Source organism: Chiloscyllium plagiosum, chromosome 29 (genome assembly GCF_004010195.1).
Source record: "Chiloscyllium plagiosum isolate BGI_BamShark_2017 chromosome 29, ASM401019v2, whole genome shotgun sequence".
NCBI lineage: Eukaryota > Metazoa > Chordata > Chondrichthyes > Orectolobiformes > Hemiscylliidae > Chiloscyllium > Chiloscyllium plagiosum.
This window is the reverse complement of record NC_057738.1, coordinates 4,739,240-4,759,911: the sequence shown is the minus strand read 5'-3', so window position 1 is coordinate 4,759,911 and position 20,672 is coordinate 4,739,240. Positions and strand designations below refer to the sequence as shown.

At 40.5% G+C, this 20,672-nt stretch overlaps 1 protein-coding gene across 8 annotated transcripts in view; it reads right to left on the bottom strand.

The window, feature by feature from the left end:
* atxn1a (ataxin 1a) overlaps positions 1-20,672 on the bottom strand; it is a 362,909-nt gene that overhangs the window by 22,160 nt on the left and 320,077 nt on the right. For all 8 annotated transcript variants that reach the window (XM_043719064.1, XM_043719063.1, XM_043719065.1 and 5 more), the window contains one exon: positions 9,614-11,579. In XM_043719064.1, the coding sequence (XP_043574999.1) occupies positions 9,614-11,425 (1,812 nt within the window). In that variant the 5' untranslated portion in view covers positions 11,426-11,579. The remainder of the gene's footprint in view (positions 1-9,613; positions 11,580-20,672) is intronic.

Here is a 20,672-nt window from a genome sequence, read left to right as displayed (position 1 = left end):
GAGCGATTCAGAGAGCACTTCTGGGCCACCCGGACGAACCAACCCAATCTCCCTGTAGCACAGCATTTCAACTCCCCCTCCTACTCCACCGAGGATATGCAGGTCATTGGACTCATCCACCGCCAAACCACAACAACGCGACGGTCGGAGGAGGAGCGTCTTATCTTCCGACTGGGAACCTTCCAACCACAGGGGATGAACTTGGACTTCACCAGTTTCTTCATCCCCCCTCCCCTTGTCTCAGCCGAATCCCTCCAGCCCGGCACCGCCTTCCTGACCTGCAGTCTTCTTCTTGACCTCTCCGCCTCCACCCTACTCCGACCTATCACCTTCACCTTGACCTCTTTCCACCTATCACATTTCCAACGCCCCTCCTCCAAGTCCCTCCTCCCTACCTTTTATCTTCTCCTGCTGAACACTCTCTGCTCATTCCTGAAGAAGGGCATGTGCCCGAAACGTCGAATCTTCTGTTCCCTAGATGCTGCCTGACCTGCTGTGCTGTTCCAGCAATAAAGTTTCAGCTTTGATCTCCAGCGTCTGCAGACCTCACTTTCTCCTCATAGGTATACTTACAACACTGTAAGGGAGGGAGTCCCAGGGCTTTGACCCAGCAATAGTGAAATAGTTACAAGTCAGATGGTGTGGACTTGAGGGGGGACTTGTAGGTGGCTACCCTTGTCCTTGCATGTGGAAAAGTTGTGGTTCATAAAGTGCTTTTGAAGGAGCCTGGATGAGTTGCTGCAGTGCTGCACACATCCTCAACAGATTGTGCCCACTATGTATCTGTGGCAAAGGTGGTAACTGGGGTGCCAAACAAGTGGGCTCCTTTATCCCAGATGATGTCAGGTTTCTTAAGTTTTGTTGGAGTTGCATTTAAACAAAACTTGGATATTCACTTGAAGTATTGTAGGACTACAGACCAGTAGCCCAATGTGGAATTTTACCAGAGAGTTCTTGCTTGGCTGGCACAGAAGGCTGAAAAGCCTCCCTTATGTGCATATATATTCTAATTTATAACCCTTATACCTGTACTAGAAAATACAAGTCCCATAAGCTCTTTGAAGTGAGTGTTAAGTACGTATGGGATAATCAGTTGATAAAGGCAAATTTCATTATGAACATGGATATAAGAATTTATAATTGTAAAATGATACAGAAACGGTTACAAAACTATGATACCTGGAAGACAAGTCAGTGAGATAGAAAGCACAAATAGATGTGGCTTTTTATTAACATGTAGAAATACAGGTAAAGAAAGTCACTCATTGAGTATGCTGCTATGGGAGTGCACCTAATTATATGCACATATGCACTACTCTATGTAACCGATTATTCTTTCACTTAGACATACTTCTTGACAACCTTTTCCATTATGAGTTCCAAGTTCCCATAAATAACTCATACTGCCTATACAAGTACATCCAACTCTCCTTCCAGAGGCATTTTAACATTGGGAGAAATTAGGACCACGTACAGCCTCATGAAGCAGGATTAGAGTGCAGGAGATAACTAGCCACCAGGATATGTGAACATCAACTAGCCACAAAAAGACATGACCCATTCTCACTAGTATCCTTACATACGGATGAGGAAGGACACCACTTTGACTGGGACAACACATCCATCCTAGGACAAGCCAAACGAGAATTCCTAGAAGCATGACATTCCAATCGAAACTCTATCACAAACACATCGACTTGGGTCCCATTTACCACCCGCTGAGAAAGAGAACAGGAAATGACATCACCAGAAAATTACATCACCAACCCAAGGAAACCCAAACATATAAATAGAAAGCGGGCTACACTACCAGTGCTTCATCTGGAGGCTCATGAACCGTCTGAAAATGAGCCTTCCCTCTCAGAGCAAACCTCCATCCAGAACTTCAACCTGAGCTACAAATCTTCTCAAAACTCGATTACACTTGTTTCTAGGTGACAAATGAGATATCGGGTAAACTGAATCAAAAAAAGGATGATAGCCAGATGTCAGGGGATAATATATTTCAGGTCCAGGTTCAATATGGAAGGTTGAGAGAGAGCAGTAAAAAAAGAGTATGCAGAAACTGGCAGTTAGAAAAGTGGAACACAAACGCATCCATAGGCATATAAATAGAAAAAAGACATGGTACAAAAAAAAGAGTGGGGCTGATTTTGGACCTAAAAAGGAATTACCCAAATTAAAAAACTGGAGGTATAGCTAAGGCTCTAAATGACTACTCTGCTCTGTTTTCACAAAGAAAGAATATGCTGCTCAAGGTATAGTGAAAGAGGAAGTTATTGAGATGCTTCATGGACTACAATTTGATAAAACAGATATTCAATAGGCTGGCTGCACTTAAAGCTGATCAGTCATTGGTGTTGAATCCAAGAATCCAAGGAAATTGAGGTAGCACTGGATATAATTTCTCAATCCTCCTTAGAATAAGGATTTGTGTCAGAAAACTGAAGAATTGCAAATGTTTACACACACTGCTAAGTGCTGGGAAAGCTTTCAGAAATTACAATTCAGAACAAAATTAATAGAGACATGACAGGCAAGTTCGCATTAATTAAGGCAAGTGAGGATATATTCGTTAAAATCAAAGAGTGGTTTCCTAATGTAGTGAAGCTTTTTGATGAGGTAGAGAAGGTGAATGAAGGTTATGGTGTCGATGTAGTGGACAAGGACTTCTGTAAAGCATGTGCTGATATGTCATATAAGAAATATTCGCACAAAGTTGAAACTCATGGAAAAATTGGGACAACAGCAGTGTGAATGCAAAATTATCTAATTTACAGCAAATAAAAGTAGTGACAAATGATCAAGAACATCAGAATTAGGAGCAGAAGCCAGTCATTTCAACTCTAGAGCCTGCTCCACCATTAAACCAGACCACAGCCAATCACAATACCAGATTCCTGTATAGACAAAGGGATGGTCGCAGGGCAGCTTGAGTGTGTAGTTAGTCAAAACGTACTGCATTGGAAAAGCACAGCAGGTGAGACAGCATCCAAGGAGCAGGAAAGTTGACATTTTGGGCATAAGCCCTGATGAAAGACTTATGCCTGTAACGACGACTCTCCTGTTCCTTGGATGCTGCCTGACCTGCTGTACTTTTCCAGCGCCACACTGATCTCCAGCATCTGCAGTTCTTACTGTCTCCTGAGAGTGTAGTTAATAAAGTATAAGGAATCCTGAGCTTTATAGAGTACAGAAGTAACTAAATTATGACAATCACGCATAAAACACAATCTTACCCTCAACTATAGTACATGGACACAACACTTTGCTAAAGACATAAAATCATTATAGAGGGTACTATAAGGGTTCATGTGAATGACTCCCGAGATGAGGAACTTCAGTTATGTACAAAAACTGGAGAAGTTATGGCTACTTGCCTCAGAGGGAAAAAAAGGTTGAGAGGAGATTTAATATTGGTTTTCAAATGACGACAAATTTGGGCAGTGCAGACAGGGAAAATCTCAATGGAAGAATGGAGAACCAGAGAACATAGATTTATGGTGATTAGTGAAAGATGCAATAGAGACAGAAGGAAAACCAGTTCATACTCAAGTGGTTAGGATAGCCTGATCCCTGGTTAGTTCGTCAACAATGTCCTAGGAAACTGTCTGAAATATGATCTGTGAATTTGTCCTTAAGACTAATTTGCCAATTTGATTCATCCAAGCTACAAGACGATTAAAGTCATCACATACCTTCAGATAAAGAACCTGTAATTTATACATTTTTAAACCATGTTCTCACCTTTGTTCTTTTTGTCTAATGCATTCTTGTATTTGTCAGCTCTGTCCCTCCCTATAACATGTTGGTTATTAGGACCCATATTGCTACCCATTGCAATGCTTTCGTTTCTCTTTAACCTTTTTAATCTATTTACAGCTTTGATAACTTGATTTAACACTGTTCCAATTCATGGTTCATGTGAAGCCCAACCAGAAGATCTAATTTCCTCTTCACCAGTACTGGTGCAAATGGTTCATGAATTGAAATCCATGTGGAGCACACCAATTCTTAAGCCACACACACACAACTCTATGAACATATTGATTTTGCACCAATTTGCTCAGGACTGAGACAGTAATTCAAAGATATTGCCTTTTGGTCAACATTTAATGTGGCCCCTAGCTATTCTTCTTTCTTCAACAGAAACTTTCTTCATCTGACCTAGGTTGCTAGCATCTATGTGGTCCTTAATTGAATTTTTCTTTGACCATTCTAAGGCCCTTTCCAGTTTCTACTGTTAGGTAAGTCTTTGGAGTTCTCATTCCTGGCTACAGAAAACAAGTATCTTTTCTAAATATAATACTAATCTGTCTTTCATCCTCTGAGTTGTACAGCATAAAAACAACTCGTCCATGCCAACCAGACATCCTAAATTAATCTGGTCTGATGTGCCAGCACCCTTTCCTATTCATATAGCTATCCAGATGTCTTTTAATGCTACAATTGTACCAGCCTCCAACACTTCTTCCGGCAGTTCATTCCTGACATGCACCACACTGTGCGAGAAAAAGTTGCCCCTCAGGTCCTTTCCCCTCTCAACTTAAATTTCTGCCTTCTAGTTTTGAATTCACCTAACCTGGGATAAACACCTTGACTATTCATCCTATCCATGCCCCTCATGATTTTATAAACCTGTCCAAGGTCAGCCCTCAGCGTCTGCTGCTAAAGGGGAAAAAGCCCCAGCCTATACAGCCTCTCCCTGTAGCTCAAACCTCCTACCCTAGCAACATCATTGTAAATCTTTTCTGAACTCTCTCAAGTTTCACAACACCCTTCCTATAGCAGGGAGACCAGAACTGCACACATTATTCGAAAAGAGGCCTAACCAATGTCTTAGATTAGATTACTTACAGTGTGGAAACAGGCCCTTTGGCCCAACAAGTCCACACCGACCTGCCCAAGCGCAACCCACCCAGAACCATTCCCCTACATTTACCCCTTCACCTAACACTACGGGCAATTTAGCATGGCCAATTCACCTAACCTGCACATTTTTGGACTGTGTGAGAAAACTGGAGCACCCGGAGGAAACCCACGCAGACACGGGGAGAACGTGCAAACTCCATGCAGTCAGTCGCCTGAGGTGGGAATTGAACCCGGGTCTCCGGCGCTGTGAGGCAGCAGTGCTAACCACTGTGCCGTCCTGCACAGTTGCAACATGACATCTCAACGTCTATATTCAATGCTCTGACTAATAAAGGAAAGCATACCAAACGTCTTCTTCACAATCCTATCTACCTGCGACTCTGCTTTCAAGAAACTGCAAACTTGCACCCCATAGTGTCTTTGTTCAGCAAAACTCCCCAGGATCTTTCCATTAAGCATATGTACCCTGCCCTGATATGCCTTACCCAAGTGCAGCACCTCACATTTCTCTAAACTAAACTGCATCTGCCACTCCTTGGCCCATTAGCCCATCGTATCTAGGTCCTGTGGTACACTGAGGTAACCTTCTTCATACCCCCCCCATTTATCTCTCCACCCTGGAGGGTCCCTGTCTCCATTCCTGATGAAGGGCATTTGCCCGAAACGTAGATTTTCCTGCTCCTTGGATGCTGGCTGACCTGCTGTGCTTTTCCAGCACCACTCTGATCTAAATTCTGGTTTCCAGCATCTGCAGTCCTCACTTTTGCCTAACCTTCTTCACTGTCCATTAACCCACCAATTTTGGTGTTACCTGCAAGTTTACTACACTCACATCCAAATTATTTATATAAATGACAAAAAGCAGTGGACTCAGCACCATTCCTTGTGGCACACTGCCGGTAACAGACCTCCAGTCCGAAAAACAACCCTCCTCCACCACTCTCCGTCTATTACCTTCTAGTCAATTTTGTATCCAAATGGCTAGCTCTCTCTGGATTCTAACCTTGCTGATCAGTCTACCATGTGGAACCTTGTTGAATGCATTGCTGAAGTCCATATATAAAACGTCCACTGCTCTGCCGTCCTCAAATTTCTTTGTCACTTCTTCAAAAAACTCAATCAAGTTAGTGAGATGATTTCTGGAACAAAATTTCTTGAATTATAGGTATTAACCATAGATGTGGTACTTTTGGATCACGGTGGTTGTCTACTAGCTCTACACACCACAGGGCTGCAATATATCATGCGCCTTGCCATCATAATTAATTAAATTCGGTTTTCAAATGTGGGTATCACTCAATTGATTTTATAGTCAAGACTGCCACAAAGATTTTTTAATCAAAAAGGGAATTGAGGATTACGGGTTAAGGGGAGGAAGTTAGAGTTGAGAGCAGATCAGCATTAACTCTCTGAATGGCATAGCAGACCTGGAGTGAATAACTTACTTCTGCTCTTACATCTCAGTCTTACCAACATCACAAATACCTTAATTCTTTTTTCTACTGTCCATCTCACTTAAAATCTTAAAAACTGATTAAATCCCCCACTTTACTTTCTAAATTTCAGGGAATACAACCCAAGTTTGTATAATCTCTCTTTGTGAATTAACCACTGGAGTTCAGGCATCATTCAAGTAAATCCTTGCTGAACTGTTTGTCTCTCCTTGGATAACTGAGAGTGGAGAACATTAAACACACAAGTGTACCTCTGACAAGAATGCTGAAGTATTATCATAGTTGGTGCAGGACATAAACAGCAGGAAACAATGTTTCATGTGATCTAGCCAGATGTGACAATGTATACCTTTGCCAGTTGTCTACCATAATATTCAAGGCTGGGTTCTTGACTTAAAGGAAGAAAAATGAAAGCTGCACCAGAAAATTAGTCATGGAGAAGAGATTAATAATTTTGTCAGGAAATAATGCATGAAAAGTGAAGGTGAGCATGTGATTGATAATTTTCAAGGCAATGCAAACTGCTTCATACACGAAGTTGAACAGTGAGAACTACAATTGTCTGAATATCAGCACATTTTAGCAAATCAATTGTGTCTACTGTAAAGGCATCAGTGTAGCCAAATTCTAGACTAGTTATAACAGTATCAGCCTACTGAGGAGCACAAACCACTAGCCAAATTCAAGCTCTCCAGTCCAAAATATTTTCCTATCTGCGTACAGACACATACAAACAGATTTAGCATGTATTTGTTCTCAAATCTGCAGCATTTCCAATGTCAATAGCATTTTCTATTAGATTCCCTACAGTGTGGAAACAGCCCTACGGCCCAATAAGTCCACACCGACCCTCTGAACAGCAACCCACCCAGACACATTCCTCTCTGACAATTGCACCTAACACTACGGCAATTTAGCATGGCCAATTCACCAAACCGGCACATCTTTTGGACTGTGGGAGGAAACCCCATGCAGACACGGGGAGAATGTGCAAAATCCACACAGACAGTTGCCCAAGGTGGGAATTGAACCCGGGTCTCTGGCACTGTGAGGGAACAGTGCTAACCACTGAGCCACCCTTATGTTGAACTCTCAGCTAGTATACTATCACATTTTTGGACATTAAAACTATTTAGAGGTTTGATGGATGAAGTAGGTTGATGTGAATGACTTTTCAGATTTGCAACCACATTCTGAACCCCTGACCCTACAACCTTTTGCAAACCACCTGTTCCCCTAGTCTGCAAATGACTTATGATTTACCAGCCACAGACATTTTGCAATCTTTCTGGTTTGTAACTTTCTGCAATCTTAGGTAAATTAAGCTGATTAATAATATTTCATCTTAAAATGTACAGTGTTTAATTGGCATGGTAATCCGGTGTTTTCTGTTGACCTCTGGGTTCACAGCTCTTTACATAACCTACGATCCTCATCCCCGGACAGTAGTTACAGCCCCCCATAAGCAACTTTTGGAACCATAAGGACAAGTGGGAAAGAAAAAAAAGAACAATCTGAGGAATACTGCAGATCTAACATTGAAAAAGAAATCCTCAACCTGGGATATATGGAATCCACTGTTCTATCTGCAGAGGTTTCAGTCATCAAACAGCTCTCCGCAAAAATAAGCAAAATAACAAACTGGCTTTTTCCTTGATACTGAAGGGCAGTTGATGTTATGAGGGTGCATGCTATTGAAAACCTTGTTAAAGTTGCATTTTATGCCATGACTGCATTCATGTCTGAAATAAGTTGTCAAAAATTAATTTCTGCTTACTCCTCACTAGCACTTCCGTGTTTAACAGTTTCAAAATTTGTCAAACATTATACGGTATAATGAAATAAAGTACTGCAAATGCAGGAGATCTGAAATAAAAACAGAAACTGCTGGAAAAACACAAGTCTGGCAGCAGCCAGAGTGAGTGGAACAGAGTTAATATTGAGTCAGGCAGCATCCAGGGAACAGGAGAATCGACGTTTCGGGCATAAGCCCTTCTTCAGGAATCATTCCTGAAGAAGGGCTTATGCCCGAAACGTCGATTCTCCTGTTCCCTGGATGCTGCCTGACCTGCTGCGCTTTTCCAGCAACACATTTTCAGCTCTGATCTCCAGCATCTGCAGACCTCACTTTCTCCTCAAAGAGTTAATATTGAGTCCAATAATGACTGTTCACCAGAACTCTCAATCATGATGCTGTCCAACCTTATTTATTTTCAGTTATATTTACCATTTTGCTCTTAAGTTCCCATGATTGCTCCAACTAAAGCTCAGTAAATAACTAATGAAACCTAATGAGTCAAAGTTAGGTTCTGAACTTGTGTGTGACAAGTGAAAGTCCAACTATCAATTCCCACAGAGGGAATGACTTCTGTGACAACTCATTTTTACAGTATCAGTCATTGTATTTACCATGCTCAGGAATCATTCAACACAGTTTTTGTTGCAAATTAAAAATCTGGAGTTTTAGGATTTCTTTCAAAAATATGGAAGGGATGTGGAGTATTAGCTCCAAAAAGTCCAGGTAAATTGAGTGCAAAATCAGCTCAAAAATAAATTATTTTGAACATCTCAAGCCTTTGTTACAGTAAAGACAAGCAACTAGCAAGTTAGACCAAATCTGAACCAGTAATTATTTACACAGTACACAGGTACTACTGTTATAGAGCTCAGCATTTAACTCCATTTTTTTAAAGCTATATAATAATAGAAGCAGCTACAATATTGCTCTGCCGCAGTCCTAAACGGTGGATCACAAAATGGGTGTAGATTATGTCAATGGGGAATATTTTTTATCTGCCTTAAGACATCAGTGCCGTGGTATGTAATCTGTGGCAGCCTTTGGATCAATAATCTCAGTCTTCATGGGACCACTACCACGATGACTGCATCAGTAAATGTTTGCTTTCACTTTTTGCCCAACTAAAAATGAGAGACATCATATTCGCAGGACATTAATACCTAATGACCATGGCCCTTAAGAAAGTTTAAACCACAGTCTTTCCTCCTGAAAAGCAAGTTGAGATACATAAAGATCACATCAGTGCCACATGGCAGGTAGATCACAACTTGTGCAGTGACGTCTCTGATAAGATGTACATGCATTTTTTGACTTGACTGCTAACAGAATTAATGGGTAATTTCAGAGCCTTCTTTCCTCAAATCTAGATGGAATTTAATTTTGCTGATTCACCAGCTAGAAACGGTGGATGAATGCTCACAAAGTTGCTGTTCACTTCTAATCTCTGCAAAGAAACATACAATCCTTCAGTAGATCTGGTCATTCCTACCTGTGTTCTGTGTTCTCCAACTGCAAACTGCAGGACAGCAAAGCTGGAGTTGTGACTGCCTTCAACACGCTCCACAGTACTAGAGTCAATCTTCAGGTCACTGCTGATTTCAGCACTTTGTATGAAGTCCTCTGTTTTCAAGTCTTCAACTCTTTTAAGCTCTCCATTAGCTAGCTGTATGATTGAACCTTTCATGAAGTAAGGAGGCAGTTGATTAGAAGCTGCAACAGGAGAGTTCACTGACTGCACTAATGGTAGGTGTACTTGGGCCTGTACAACTGTTGGGTGATAAGTTGGCTGAGTAACAAGTGAGTCAGGATGATAATTCTCACTTTTGGGACTGGCTGTGCTGGCAAATGGATGAGGCACTGCAGCAAACTGAGAAGATGTTGTTGCTATTGTAGATGTTATCCCCGATGCTTCAACTGCTGTACTGCATACAGGAATAAGGAGGGGCTGAGTGCCTGGGATTACAAGATGTTGTTGCAAGTTCCCATGGTAACTAAGTGCTTGCTGCTGACTGCTTATGTAACCAATAAGTGGCTGTTGAGAGCTAGGATACACAGCACTAGCAGGTAGTCCTATAGAGAGGTGCTCAGTGGGATTATGGGTAGTTTGGATGACAGAATGTGGAGAAAAGGCAGCTTTCCCATGATTTAAGTTAGTCTTATCATACAGTGCCACAGGAGAGCTGTCCCTGTCAATGGCCTGTTGGACTTCCAGATCTGTCGTAGATGTGTGGCTATTGGGTATAATCATTACCGAGGCTCTAGGACCTAAAGATTCTTGTGCATTATAGTCAGCAGGACTTGGATGAACAACCCTATGGGTCCCGTGCCTTATTTCATAATGACGAGAAACTGGTTTGTTTGCGGCTTTCTCCATGTTCATTTCTGTGCTGGGTGAGATGGCGTATCTCCTGCTTTTTTCAACTTCACCATTTGATACTTCCCTTCTTGGGACTAAATGTGGCCTGATGTCTTCAACTTTTCTTACAGATTCCCTTGATGCAACATGGTATCCAGTATCTGCGTATTGGAGAACCACCTGTGATGGGGTACTGACTGAGAGTGTATGCGGAATCAGAGAAGAGTGAGAGTGCAAATGCAGGGGAACTGTTGTAGGGGACAGGGGTCTAGTCACATTTGGAGATGAACTCGAAATTTGCACATACTGGTTTTGCACTGTAGGTTGAGGTGGAGTTATCATTCTGTGAGGCCTGACTACCTGCTGTTCAACCTTATGCTGGGTTGGGCTACCCATACTGGCAAAGATTGTAGAGTAGGGTTCTAGATGGGAATACTGAGATGGAGTGGCAGAAGCATTTGAAGCTGTTGAGGAGATTAATGGGGAAGGGACAAATGCAGCAGGTCCAGCATATGGTCCGCTGTAAGGTGGCCCAACAAACTGGAAAGCAGCAGGCTGAATTGGGGCATATTCTATTGGTGATGCAGAAGGTCCTGGCTGAGCCAATGCTGAAGATGAATAAACAGCACGAAGATGTGTTACCCCTGGAGCTGATCTAACATTTCCAGGTGATGAATAGTCCACTGCAGTTGCTAGTGGTTTGTACAGTGGGAAGCCAGTTTCCACTGGTGTTTCTCCTGCAACTTTGCCTTGTCCATACCTCATTCCCACACTGCTTTGGCTGCTAGCTACATTGGCGAGCCATGCCAAGTTTTCACTGCGACTGCTCTCACTCACAGTAGCTGCTGTACCTCCTGCCTTCTCCGCCAACGGCAGGTTGTTAATAGGAAACTCCCGCTTTTTGGGTGGTAAACATTCATTGCTGCGTTCCTGGTTTGATTTCATTTTTAAAAGACTTGCTTAGTGTCTTTTAGGCTTTGATTCTAACTTGATAACTTGGATGTCGCATTTATTTTCTGGCAGTTCATCCCAAAATGATCCAAGAACTGCATGAGGCACCATTTCCTCCAGCTCGAATTCTTCACAACCACTCTGGAATCTGAAATGTAAAGAAAGATTCAAAACCTCACATTTAGCAAACAGAACAATTCTAACTTTATAGAAAATACATAAATTAAAATCCTTGTGACATGAATAGTGCAAATATTCTGATTATATTTGTACCCTAATCAGAAATATTTTAAATTTTTAACCAGCTCAGCTAAAATTAAACCACTATTTTCAATCCATCTCCTCCCTCTTCTTTCTTCTATTTCCTCTTCCTTTCCCAAAATACCACCAGCAATATTAGAGGCAGGTGAATACAACAGACCTGTCACAGTGCATAATGCTTACTCCTCTCTGGAGTATTTCCTATTACTCATTCACAAAAATCGAAGTCTATTGAATATTAGGTTTTTTGAAGATAAAGACTTGATTCTGTAGAACTGTATAAAATCAGTTACAACCTGCCTAAAATACAGACTGAACATGCAATGTTCTGGCATTTTAAGTTCCAATATCATTTTTATTCCAAACTGCAATTTGGAAATGGTTTGTGCAGTTATGAAGTAGTACTTGGGTATGCAAATTGTCACTTCAATAAAATATTGATATTTTCAGCTTATTTCAATAAAAGTTAAATGCAGAGTTTCAGCATTCAGGAAAATCCGAGATTCAATATTTTCCCAAATTCACATTAATGTCCATTTGCTCAACACTAATGATGAATAAGACAGCATAAATTGCACCAATATAGACTATATAACATAATTCTACAAAATATAGATACTTTTAACTGGTGTTGGACAATTAATGCTTACAGGCCAATACTTATCTAAATTTAGCTCAAGAAAATGTCCTTTCCTGCTGAGACCAGTGATAACACAAAAATAGAGGCTGTAAATATCTGTTAATAATATTTATAAAGTCCAGTCTAAACTTATTTCAAATAACAGAAATGTTTTCCTTGCTCGATATTCACTACAAAATGATACTGTATATTCACTCAAGATCCATGCTTTGCAAAAATGAATTAGGTCAAAGATAGAGTGTAGCATACTTTAAGTTTAGTTCAAGCTATACTGAGAGGAACTAAAAACCCTCTAAAATCAAATTATACTAATATATGCATAACAAAATTTGACAAAGTATGACAAATCTGCTGCAGCTTAAACATGTTAAATAACACACTAGAACACAGTTGTTCTAAGTTTAAGAATTAAACTCAAAATATTTCAACTTGGATAGTCATAAGAGTCATAGAGATGTACAGCACAGAAACAGACCCTTCGGTCCAACCCGTCCATGCTGACCAGATATCCCAACTTAATCTAGTCCCACCTGCCAGCACCCGGCCCATATCCCTCCAAACCCTTCTTATTCATATCATCCAAATGCCTTTTAAATGTTGCAATTGTACCAGCCTCCACCACATCCTCTGGAAGCTCATTCCATACATGTACCACTCTCTGAGTGAAAAAGTTACCCCTTAAGTCTCTTTTATGTCTTTCCCCTCTCATTCTAAACCTACGCCCTCTAGTTCTGGACTCCCCCCACCCCAGGGAAAAGACGTTGTTTACTTATCTTATCCATGCCCCCTCCCACAACAGGAAATACCAACATTGGTCAACTGCAGTTATGGTGCATCCATGGTGTCTTAGAAAAAAATCCAATTTAAAAATAAAATTACTGCCAGCAGCATAAGGTCACCCATATTGTCCCCTGCATCACATACTGATGAATAAAGCAGCTTCATACTGAGAATACAGCTGATACTGAGAATACAGCTGATGATAAACACTGTGAAGTCTGTCGTACATAATTCGTATTAAAAACAATTATATTTGCTCATTTCAAAAATATTTTGTTTATTAAATCCAAGTTCTGATTACAAACATTTGGTCTCAATTTTTTACCTTAAAACATACTGACATTTTCACTGTTGATTTCATCATTTTTTAAAAGTCAAAATTTGAAGAAATAGAAAGAATACAGAAGTCTTTGAACAGTAATAACATAAGGAGACTTGTAAGATTCCTACCAGTGTAGCTACTTCCTTTAATATCCTAGTATACATTCTATCAAGTCCCAGGGATTTATTAGTTCTGAGCCCCATTAGTTTTCCGAGCACTACTCCTCTAGTGAGAGTTATACTCTTTATTTCCTTTCCTCCTTGATTATTTACGGATTTTGAAAGACTATCAGAATCTTCTACTGTGAAGACTGATGCAAATTATTTGTTCAACTTCTCTGCCATGCTCTGATGCCCAATTATTATTACCCCAGCTTCAATTTCTACGGGACCCATGTTCAGTTTAGCTTCCCTGGTTTTAATATATCTAAAGAAACACTCGCTGTCCATTTTGATATCACTTGAAAGTTTACACTCAAAGTTCTTATTTGTCATCTTGCCCAATCTTCTGGACACACAATATGACCAAGCTTGTAAGTACCTTTTCTTTCAATTGAATGCTATCCTTAACTTCCTTGGTTAACCATGGTTGCCTTCTCATCTTCCTAGAATCTTTCTTCTTGACAACTTTGGTGTGATGCATTAACTATTTCCTTAAGCATCTGCCATTATTCTTGAACTGTCTTTACTACTAACCTCCTTTCCCAGTCCACTCCAGGCAGATCGCCCTCATTCCTTGGTAATTACCCTTATTGAAGCATATCTCAGTTGTTTCTGACCGAAGTTCCTCCCTCTCAATTCGACCATGTTATGGGACAACATTTTCCTTGGGGATAGTTTACTCTGACATTGGTTTTTGAAATGCACTCATGGGAAATGTCACTGGTCAGGCCAACACTTATTGCACATCAATGTTGCCTTTGAGGAGATGGTGGTCAATTGGCTTACTGAACTGCTGTAGTCCATGCACTGTAGGTAGACCACAATGCCACTTGGAGGGAATTCCAGGATTTTGACCCAGTGTCGCTGAAGGAATGACGATATATTTCCAAATCAGGATAGTGAATGGCTTGGAAGGGTTCTTGCTGGTAGTGTTCCCATCCATCTGTTGCTTTTGTTCTTCCAGATGGAAGTGGGTTTGCAAGGTGCTAAGGAGCTTTGCTGAATTTATGCAGTGTAGATGGTACACACTACTGTTCCTGAGCATCATTGGTGGAGGGACTGAATTGATTTTGAACATAGAACATTACAGCGCAGTACAGGCCCTTCGGCCCTCGATGTTGTGCCGACCTGTCATACCAATCTGAAGCCCATCTAACCTACGCTATTCCATCTACGTCCATATGCTTGTCCAATGACGACTTAAATGTAGTTGGCGAATCTACTACCGTTGCAGGCAAAGCATTCTATACCTTTACTACTTTCTGAGTAAAGAAACTACCTCTGACATCTGTCCTATATCTATCAAATTTTATGGGTGTGGTGCCACTTGAGCAGCTGCATTGTCCTGGACGGTGTCAAGCCTTGAGAGTCTTGTTTGAGCAGCACTCATCCATCCAAGTAATCGATCACACTCCTGATTTATGCCTTTGAAATGATGGCAGGCTTTCAGGAGTCAGGAGGTGAATTATTTGCTGCAGTATTCTTAGCCTCTGACCTACTCTTGTAATCATTGTACTGAAGTAGCAAATCCAGTTCAGTTTCAATCAACGGTAACCCTTAGGTTTCAGTGACAGTAACACTAACACTATTGAATGTCAAGGGGTGGAGGTTAGATTGTCTCTAATTGGAGAAGGTCATTTCCTGACATTTGCATGAACATTACTTGGCACTTTTCAGTCCAAGTCTGTATATTGTTCCGATCTTGTCACTTTTGGTCAATGTCTGCTTCAGTATCTGTGGAGCTGCAAATTGTACTGAATATTTATTAATCATTTATTAAATTAATTGCTATTGAATTAATTTTTATTAAACCTGCCTCATTACATATCACAGGATCCAAAATAGCCTGATCCATAGTTGAGTTCACAATACATTGTTTTAGGAAACTGTCCTGAATATATTCTAGGATGCTTTCTCATGGCCATCAAACCTGACTATCCCAATCATCCCATCCTCCTTGAACACTACTACTTCGCTAAAGTAATTTTTATTCTGTAATATGTAACACGCACAGTCACAAATAAGAGCAGTCACTCTAATTTGCTTAAGAATTCTACTACTTTGCCAGAATGAGAAAAGAATACAAAGCTTTGAAGTTCACAGCTGTTTCATATTGCATCATACTTTAGCATAAGGGCCTTACATATAACAGAGAAATGTTATTTTATAGTTTTATTCTCTCCTGAACTGAGGGCATTTCCGGTTTAGTCAGCATTTGTTGCCATCCCTAAGTGCTCTTGATAAAGTGATAATGAACTACCATCTTGAACTGCTGCAGTTCATGGGGTGTAGGCATCCCACTATGGTGTTAGAAGGGAGCTCCAGGGTTTCGATCCAGTGACAGATTCTTGTCGGTACACCAGGGCTAATTCCCAGCTGTTCTCTGAAATTGTGCCGTAGGATCTTGTACATCCACCCGAGTAGATAGATGGGTCTCAATCAAACGTCAGCTCTTTGAATAGTGTAACATACCCTCAGTAAGCTCTAGAGAGTCACCCTTGGATTTTTGCATTCAAGTCCTCAGGTGAGTCCTGAATATATATTAATGGTCAACTGAACAAGCATACACTTAGTACCAATTCAAGTTGAATCTAGTTACGACAGCACTTCCTTTTTATTATGACCAAGATTTCACAATCTGACCTATTTCTGTGCCATTACACAGCCTATATAGCACAAACTAAATATACTCTGATGATAGCAGTAATGCTAATAAAAACACACTTTAAATCTTACTTATTGAGACCAAGAAATTTTAAAATTTTTTGGTTCTTTGAAAGGCTTGTTAACCTTCTATCAAAAAATGAATTACATCAAACTCTAAAGAACAAATCACAAACACATTATTAACCAAGTTCATTTTTTAAACAATTTTTATTTAAGGAGACAACAAGGGTGGTTGATGAGAGTTGTGTTTCTTATGAAGCCTACAAAGAGTTTAGCAAAGTGTTTGGCAGTATGCAATATAGCAGATTGTTCAGACTAAAGGCAGTAGACCCCAATGGAAAGTGGGAAGTTTCTCAGTAGTAATGGGGCCTTCGATTACCATGATATCAATGATTTAGACTTAAAAAGTATGGGACATGGTTGACAAGTTTGTAAATGACAGAAATATTGTTTGTGCGGTTGCTAGTAAAGGAAAAAGCTATTGACTGCAAGAAAGTATCTATAGGCCAGTAAGATGGGCAGAAAACTGACAAATTTAACATAATCCAGAGAAATCTCAGACAGTGTATTTAGGAAGGACAAGATGGATACACAATAAGTGGGAAGTGCAGTGCAACAAAGGGACTTCAGAACAAATGTCCTCAAAACCCTGAAGATAACAGATGGCTAAGGTGGCAGATAGGTTACTTTCTTTATTAACTGGGACATAGATTCTAAGAGGATGTAGATTACACTAGAAATGTATAAAATACTAGTTTGACCACAACTAGTGTCATGAAATGACAAAAGGAGGGAATGAGAACGTCTATAGCCTTAAAACTTGTCCTTAAACATTTAGACTAAGATGTAATGTTGAATTACAGAACACATTTGCTGCACGCTAGAAACTAGACAGGCAGGGAGGGTAAGGCAATTAAGAACATTTGCCTTAACATCAGTGAATCTGTAAATAGGACACCGAGTGATAACATTCATGGCTGTTCCTTTGTGAAATTAATAAGTGTTTGATTCTGACCTCGAAACGAAACTCGGTATCCATGAACTTCGCTCTCTAATTATTGTCCTTCAATGTTATCTGTCTAGTTCAGAACATGCAGAGCTTTTGTAAACTTTTTTTATAAAGAAAGCCCGATTGTGACAGTATAGCTTGTGTAAAGGTAGCCTACTTGTGATAGTTCAGCACAGTGGCCTGCTCCGGCTCTTGAAGAACTGATATCCGACTCCCCTGGGTTATTAGAATCCAGTGAGCCTGGCTTATACCTATCAGTGTTACGTTGCAACAGTGATGCTATTAGTAAATAAAGGGGAAGACTAAAATTAAACTAAACTGTCTGTAAGAGGTTTCTTATTCCACACTACCAAAAGTACAATCTCCAGGACGAACCAAGAGAGGCTTGCAGGCTGAGTCCACAAAGGATTCCCTGGGCCATCTCAAATCTGTACTTTAACACTAGTATGCTAATACAGTTCTGATCAACAAATTACTGTATAGAAGAGGGATTGAGAATGTTGTTAGAAACAGTGAATTTTAGTTAAAAGATTAGATGTTAGAAGCTTGGTAGAAAAGTTTGTTGCGGTGTACCAAATTATAAGGGATTTAGATAAGACAGATAAGAAGAACCTACATCCTTTTGTACAAAGTTTGATAACTGGTCACAACTTAAAAATAATTGGCAGAAGGATCAAAGGGAAGTCAAAGAGATTTTCTTTTTACCCAGAAGGCGATGGGGTCTGGGACTCAGTACAAGAAATGGTATTGGAAACAGAAACCCTCACCATTTTTTTAAAAAATAAAAATTTGAAGAGCAAAAACCTATGATCAAGACGTGGATTGTAGAATTATGCTGGACAGCTCTTTGATGCCTATCACAGATCATGTGGCCTCTTTTTGTTCTTTAATATTTCTACATATAATGTGTTTGTTATAAGGTTTTGTTTCAATACCAATCAAGTGAGTGGTGCTGACTATCGTGATAATAAAGATGGATCATTTTTCTCTTCCATCTGTTAATGTGCATAGTGCACTGCAGCCTGCAACTGCTTCCTTATTCTCAAAATGACCAAACGAACACTAGAAACAAATACTAAAACCGCGTTGTAAAACCCTGTCAAATTATAAATACGTTGGAAACCAGAATCTCAATAGAACACAAAAATCTGAATGACAAAAGCTCCTGGTCGTGTTTGGAGGGAACATGATATGTTTTTATATATACAATATATATAGATTGTGGTGTTAGCCATTACTTGTACCACAGTCTTGAGGATTCTGGTGACTACATAAATAGTCAAAACTTTGCTTGCATATCACTGTCAAGACCCCCACCAATTCCTAATTGTTCAATTGTTGTCATTTACGCCAAGCCAGCTGCTGTACTATATATAGAACATATTGTGAGGATATGTGTCATCACTTCACTAAGGTCACACAACTGATGGGCATTCAATAATCCACAACAGTAGAACTCATGACTCATTCATCAAAATAGGAATTCTATTGTGAGAGTGATACCATGGATAATTCAGTGTAAACTTCATTATTATGTACTGCTGCAAACTTCTAACACTGCACAGTCAATAGAAACAAGTGGAAGTAAACATTTGCTGGTACTGTACTTGAGGTTTGAAACACAATGTATGATAACAATAAAGGTGAACTTGTGTAACTGTTGCAATAAAAGCTAAAGTCAGCAATCACAGTTCTAACCGCTCCACTCATCTCCCGAAAGTGGCACCTAATACTAGTGCATAGATCTCTGAAAATAGCAATTCTCTGGTACCTTGCTTTCTGTGCAAATGTGGGACTGTTGACAGACTTTACATATGGAGTAGTCATCAGAGCTAAAATCAATTGTGTCTGTATTCTTCAGCGAGGAGCATGGAATCACAGGTAAGAGGCGCATCTCAAGCTCTCTCAGCACTTTTCTTTTCCTTCCTCCAAGGGCAGAGAGAACAATTGAGATTTCTTTCACAGTTTTCCCAATTGAGATCAGCTGACCTAACAATAAACACAACAGCATGGCTGTGAAACTCTCCATTATATCTGATAACTATATTGGAGTTACGCTGAGCAAAATGAAAAGTATTGGAGTTAGTGTGGTGTGGCAAGGAATGAAGCAGTGGCAATGTTCACCTACTGAACTCAGTCTTTACTAATCACAGCTGATGGGTGATTAGTTGGTTAGCACTGCTGCCTCACAGTGCCAGAGACCCGAGTTCAATTCCCGCCTCAGGCGACTGACTGTGTCTGCGTGGGTTTCCTCCGGGTGCTCCGATTTCCTCCCACAATCCAAAGATGTGCAGGTCAGGTGAATTGGCCATGTTAAATTGCCCGTAGTGTTAGGTAAGGGGTAAATGTAGGGGTATGGGTGGGTTACGCTTCGGCGGGTCGGTGTGGACTTGTTGGGCCGAAGGGCCTGTTTCCACACTGTAATGTAATGTAATCTAATCTAATCTAAAATCACAGCATTCATTTGCTCATAAGTGACTCAAACAGCCCATGTTCAAATGCAGCAAGACCTAGACAATATACAGGTTTGGGCTGACAAGTCATAAGTTGTTAGATTTGCATCACACAAGTGCCAGGCAAAGGCCATTTCCAACAAGATAGAATCAGCTCATTGCCCCTTGACATTCAATTGCTGAATAGCCCACCATCAACATCTTGCAGATTACCATTGAACAGAACTGAACCAGACCAGCCATCACCAACAGTGGCTCAGTAACACCTTTACTCACAAGAGCCAGCTGGGTCCTAAAGGATATAGTTGACCGACTGCATCTGCAACAGATAATGATGGAACAGACAAGGGAACCAAACCGACTGAAACTTGTCCTCACCAATCCACTTGTCACAGATGCATTTGTCTGTGAAAATATAACTGTGACTACAGTAGCCTCATTGGAGATGAAGTCCTGTCTTTGTGTTGTATGGCACTACTATTCCATTAAATGAGATAGATTTCAACTATTTTGTTCCAAATAGAACTAAGCACCTACAAAGTGCTGCTGGTCATCTCAGCAAAATTGTATTCAACTAAAATTGTGGGTATTTCCAATCTACCACTACCATCAAGCCGGAGGGATCAATCTAAGTTCAAAGAATAATTCAGGAAAGAACCAGACTTGTCAAAAATTGAAGAGTCAACCCGATGAAGCTACAGCTCGAGACTACTTTAATATTAAACAGCAGAACCAGAACAAACGCCCACAACAAACAGGACAAATCCAACCTGGCCAATTACTAGGCCAGGAGGCGCAGTAGTAGTTTGGCGCACCGACCTTTACACCGCAGATACCTCCTCCTACTGCCCCCTTGACCATGACCCAACCCCCCACCACCAAACCATCATCTCCCAGACCATCCATAACCTCATCACCTCGGGGGATCTCCCATCCACTGCCTCCAAC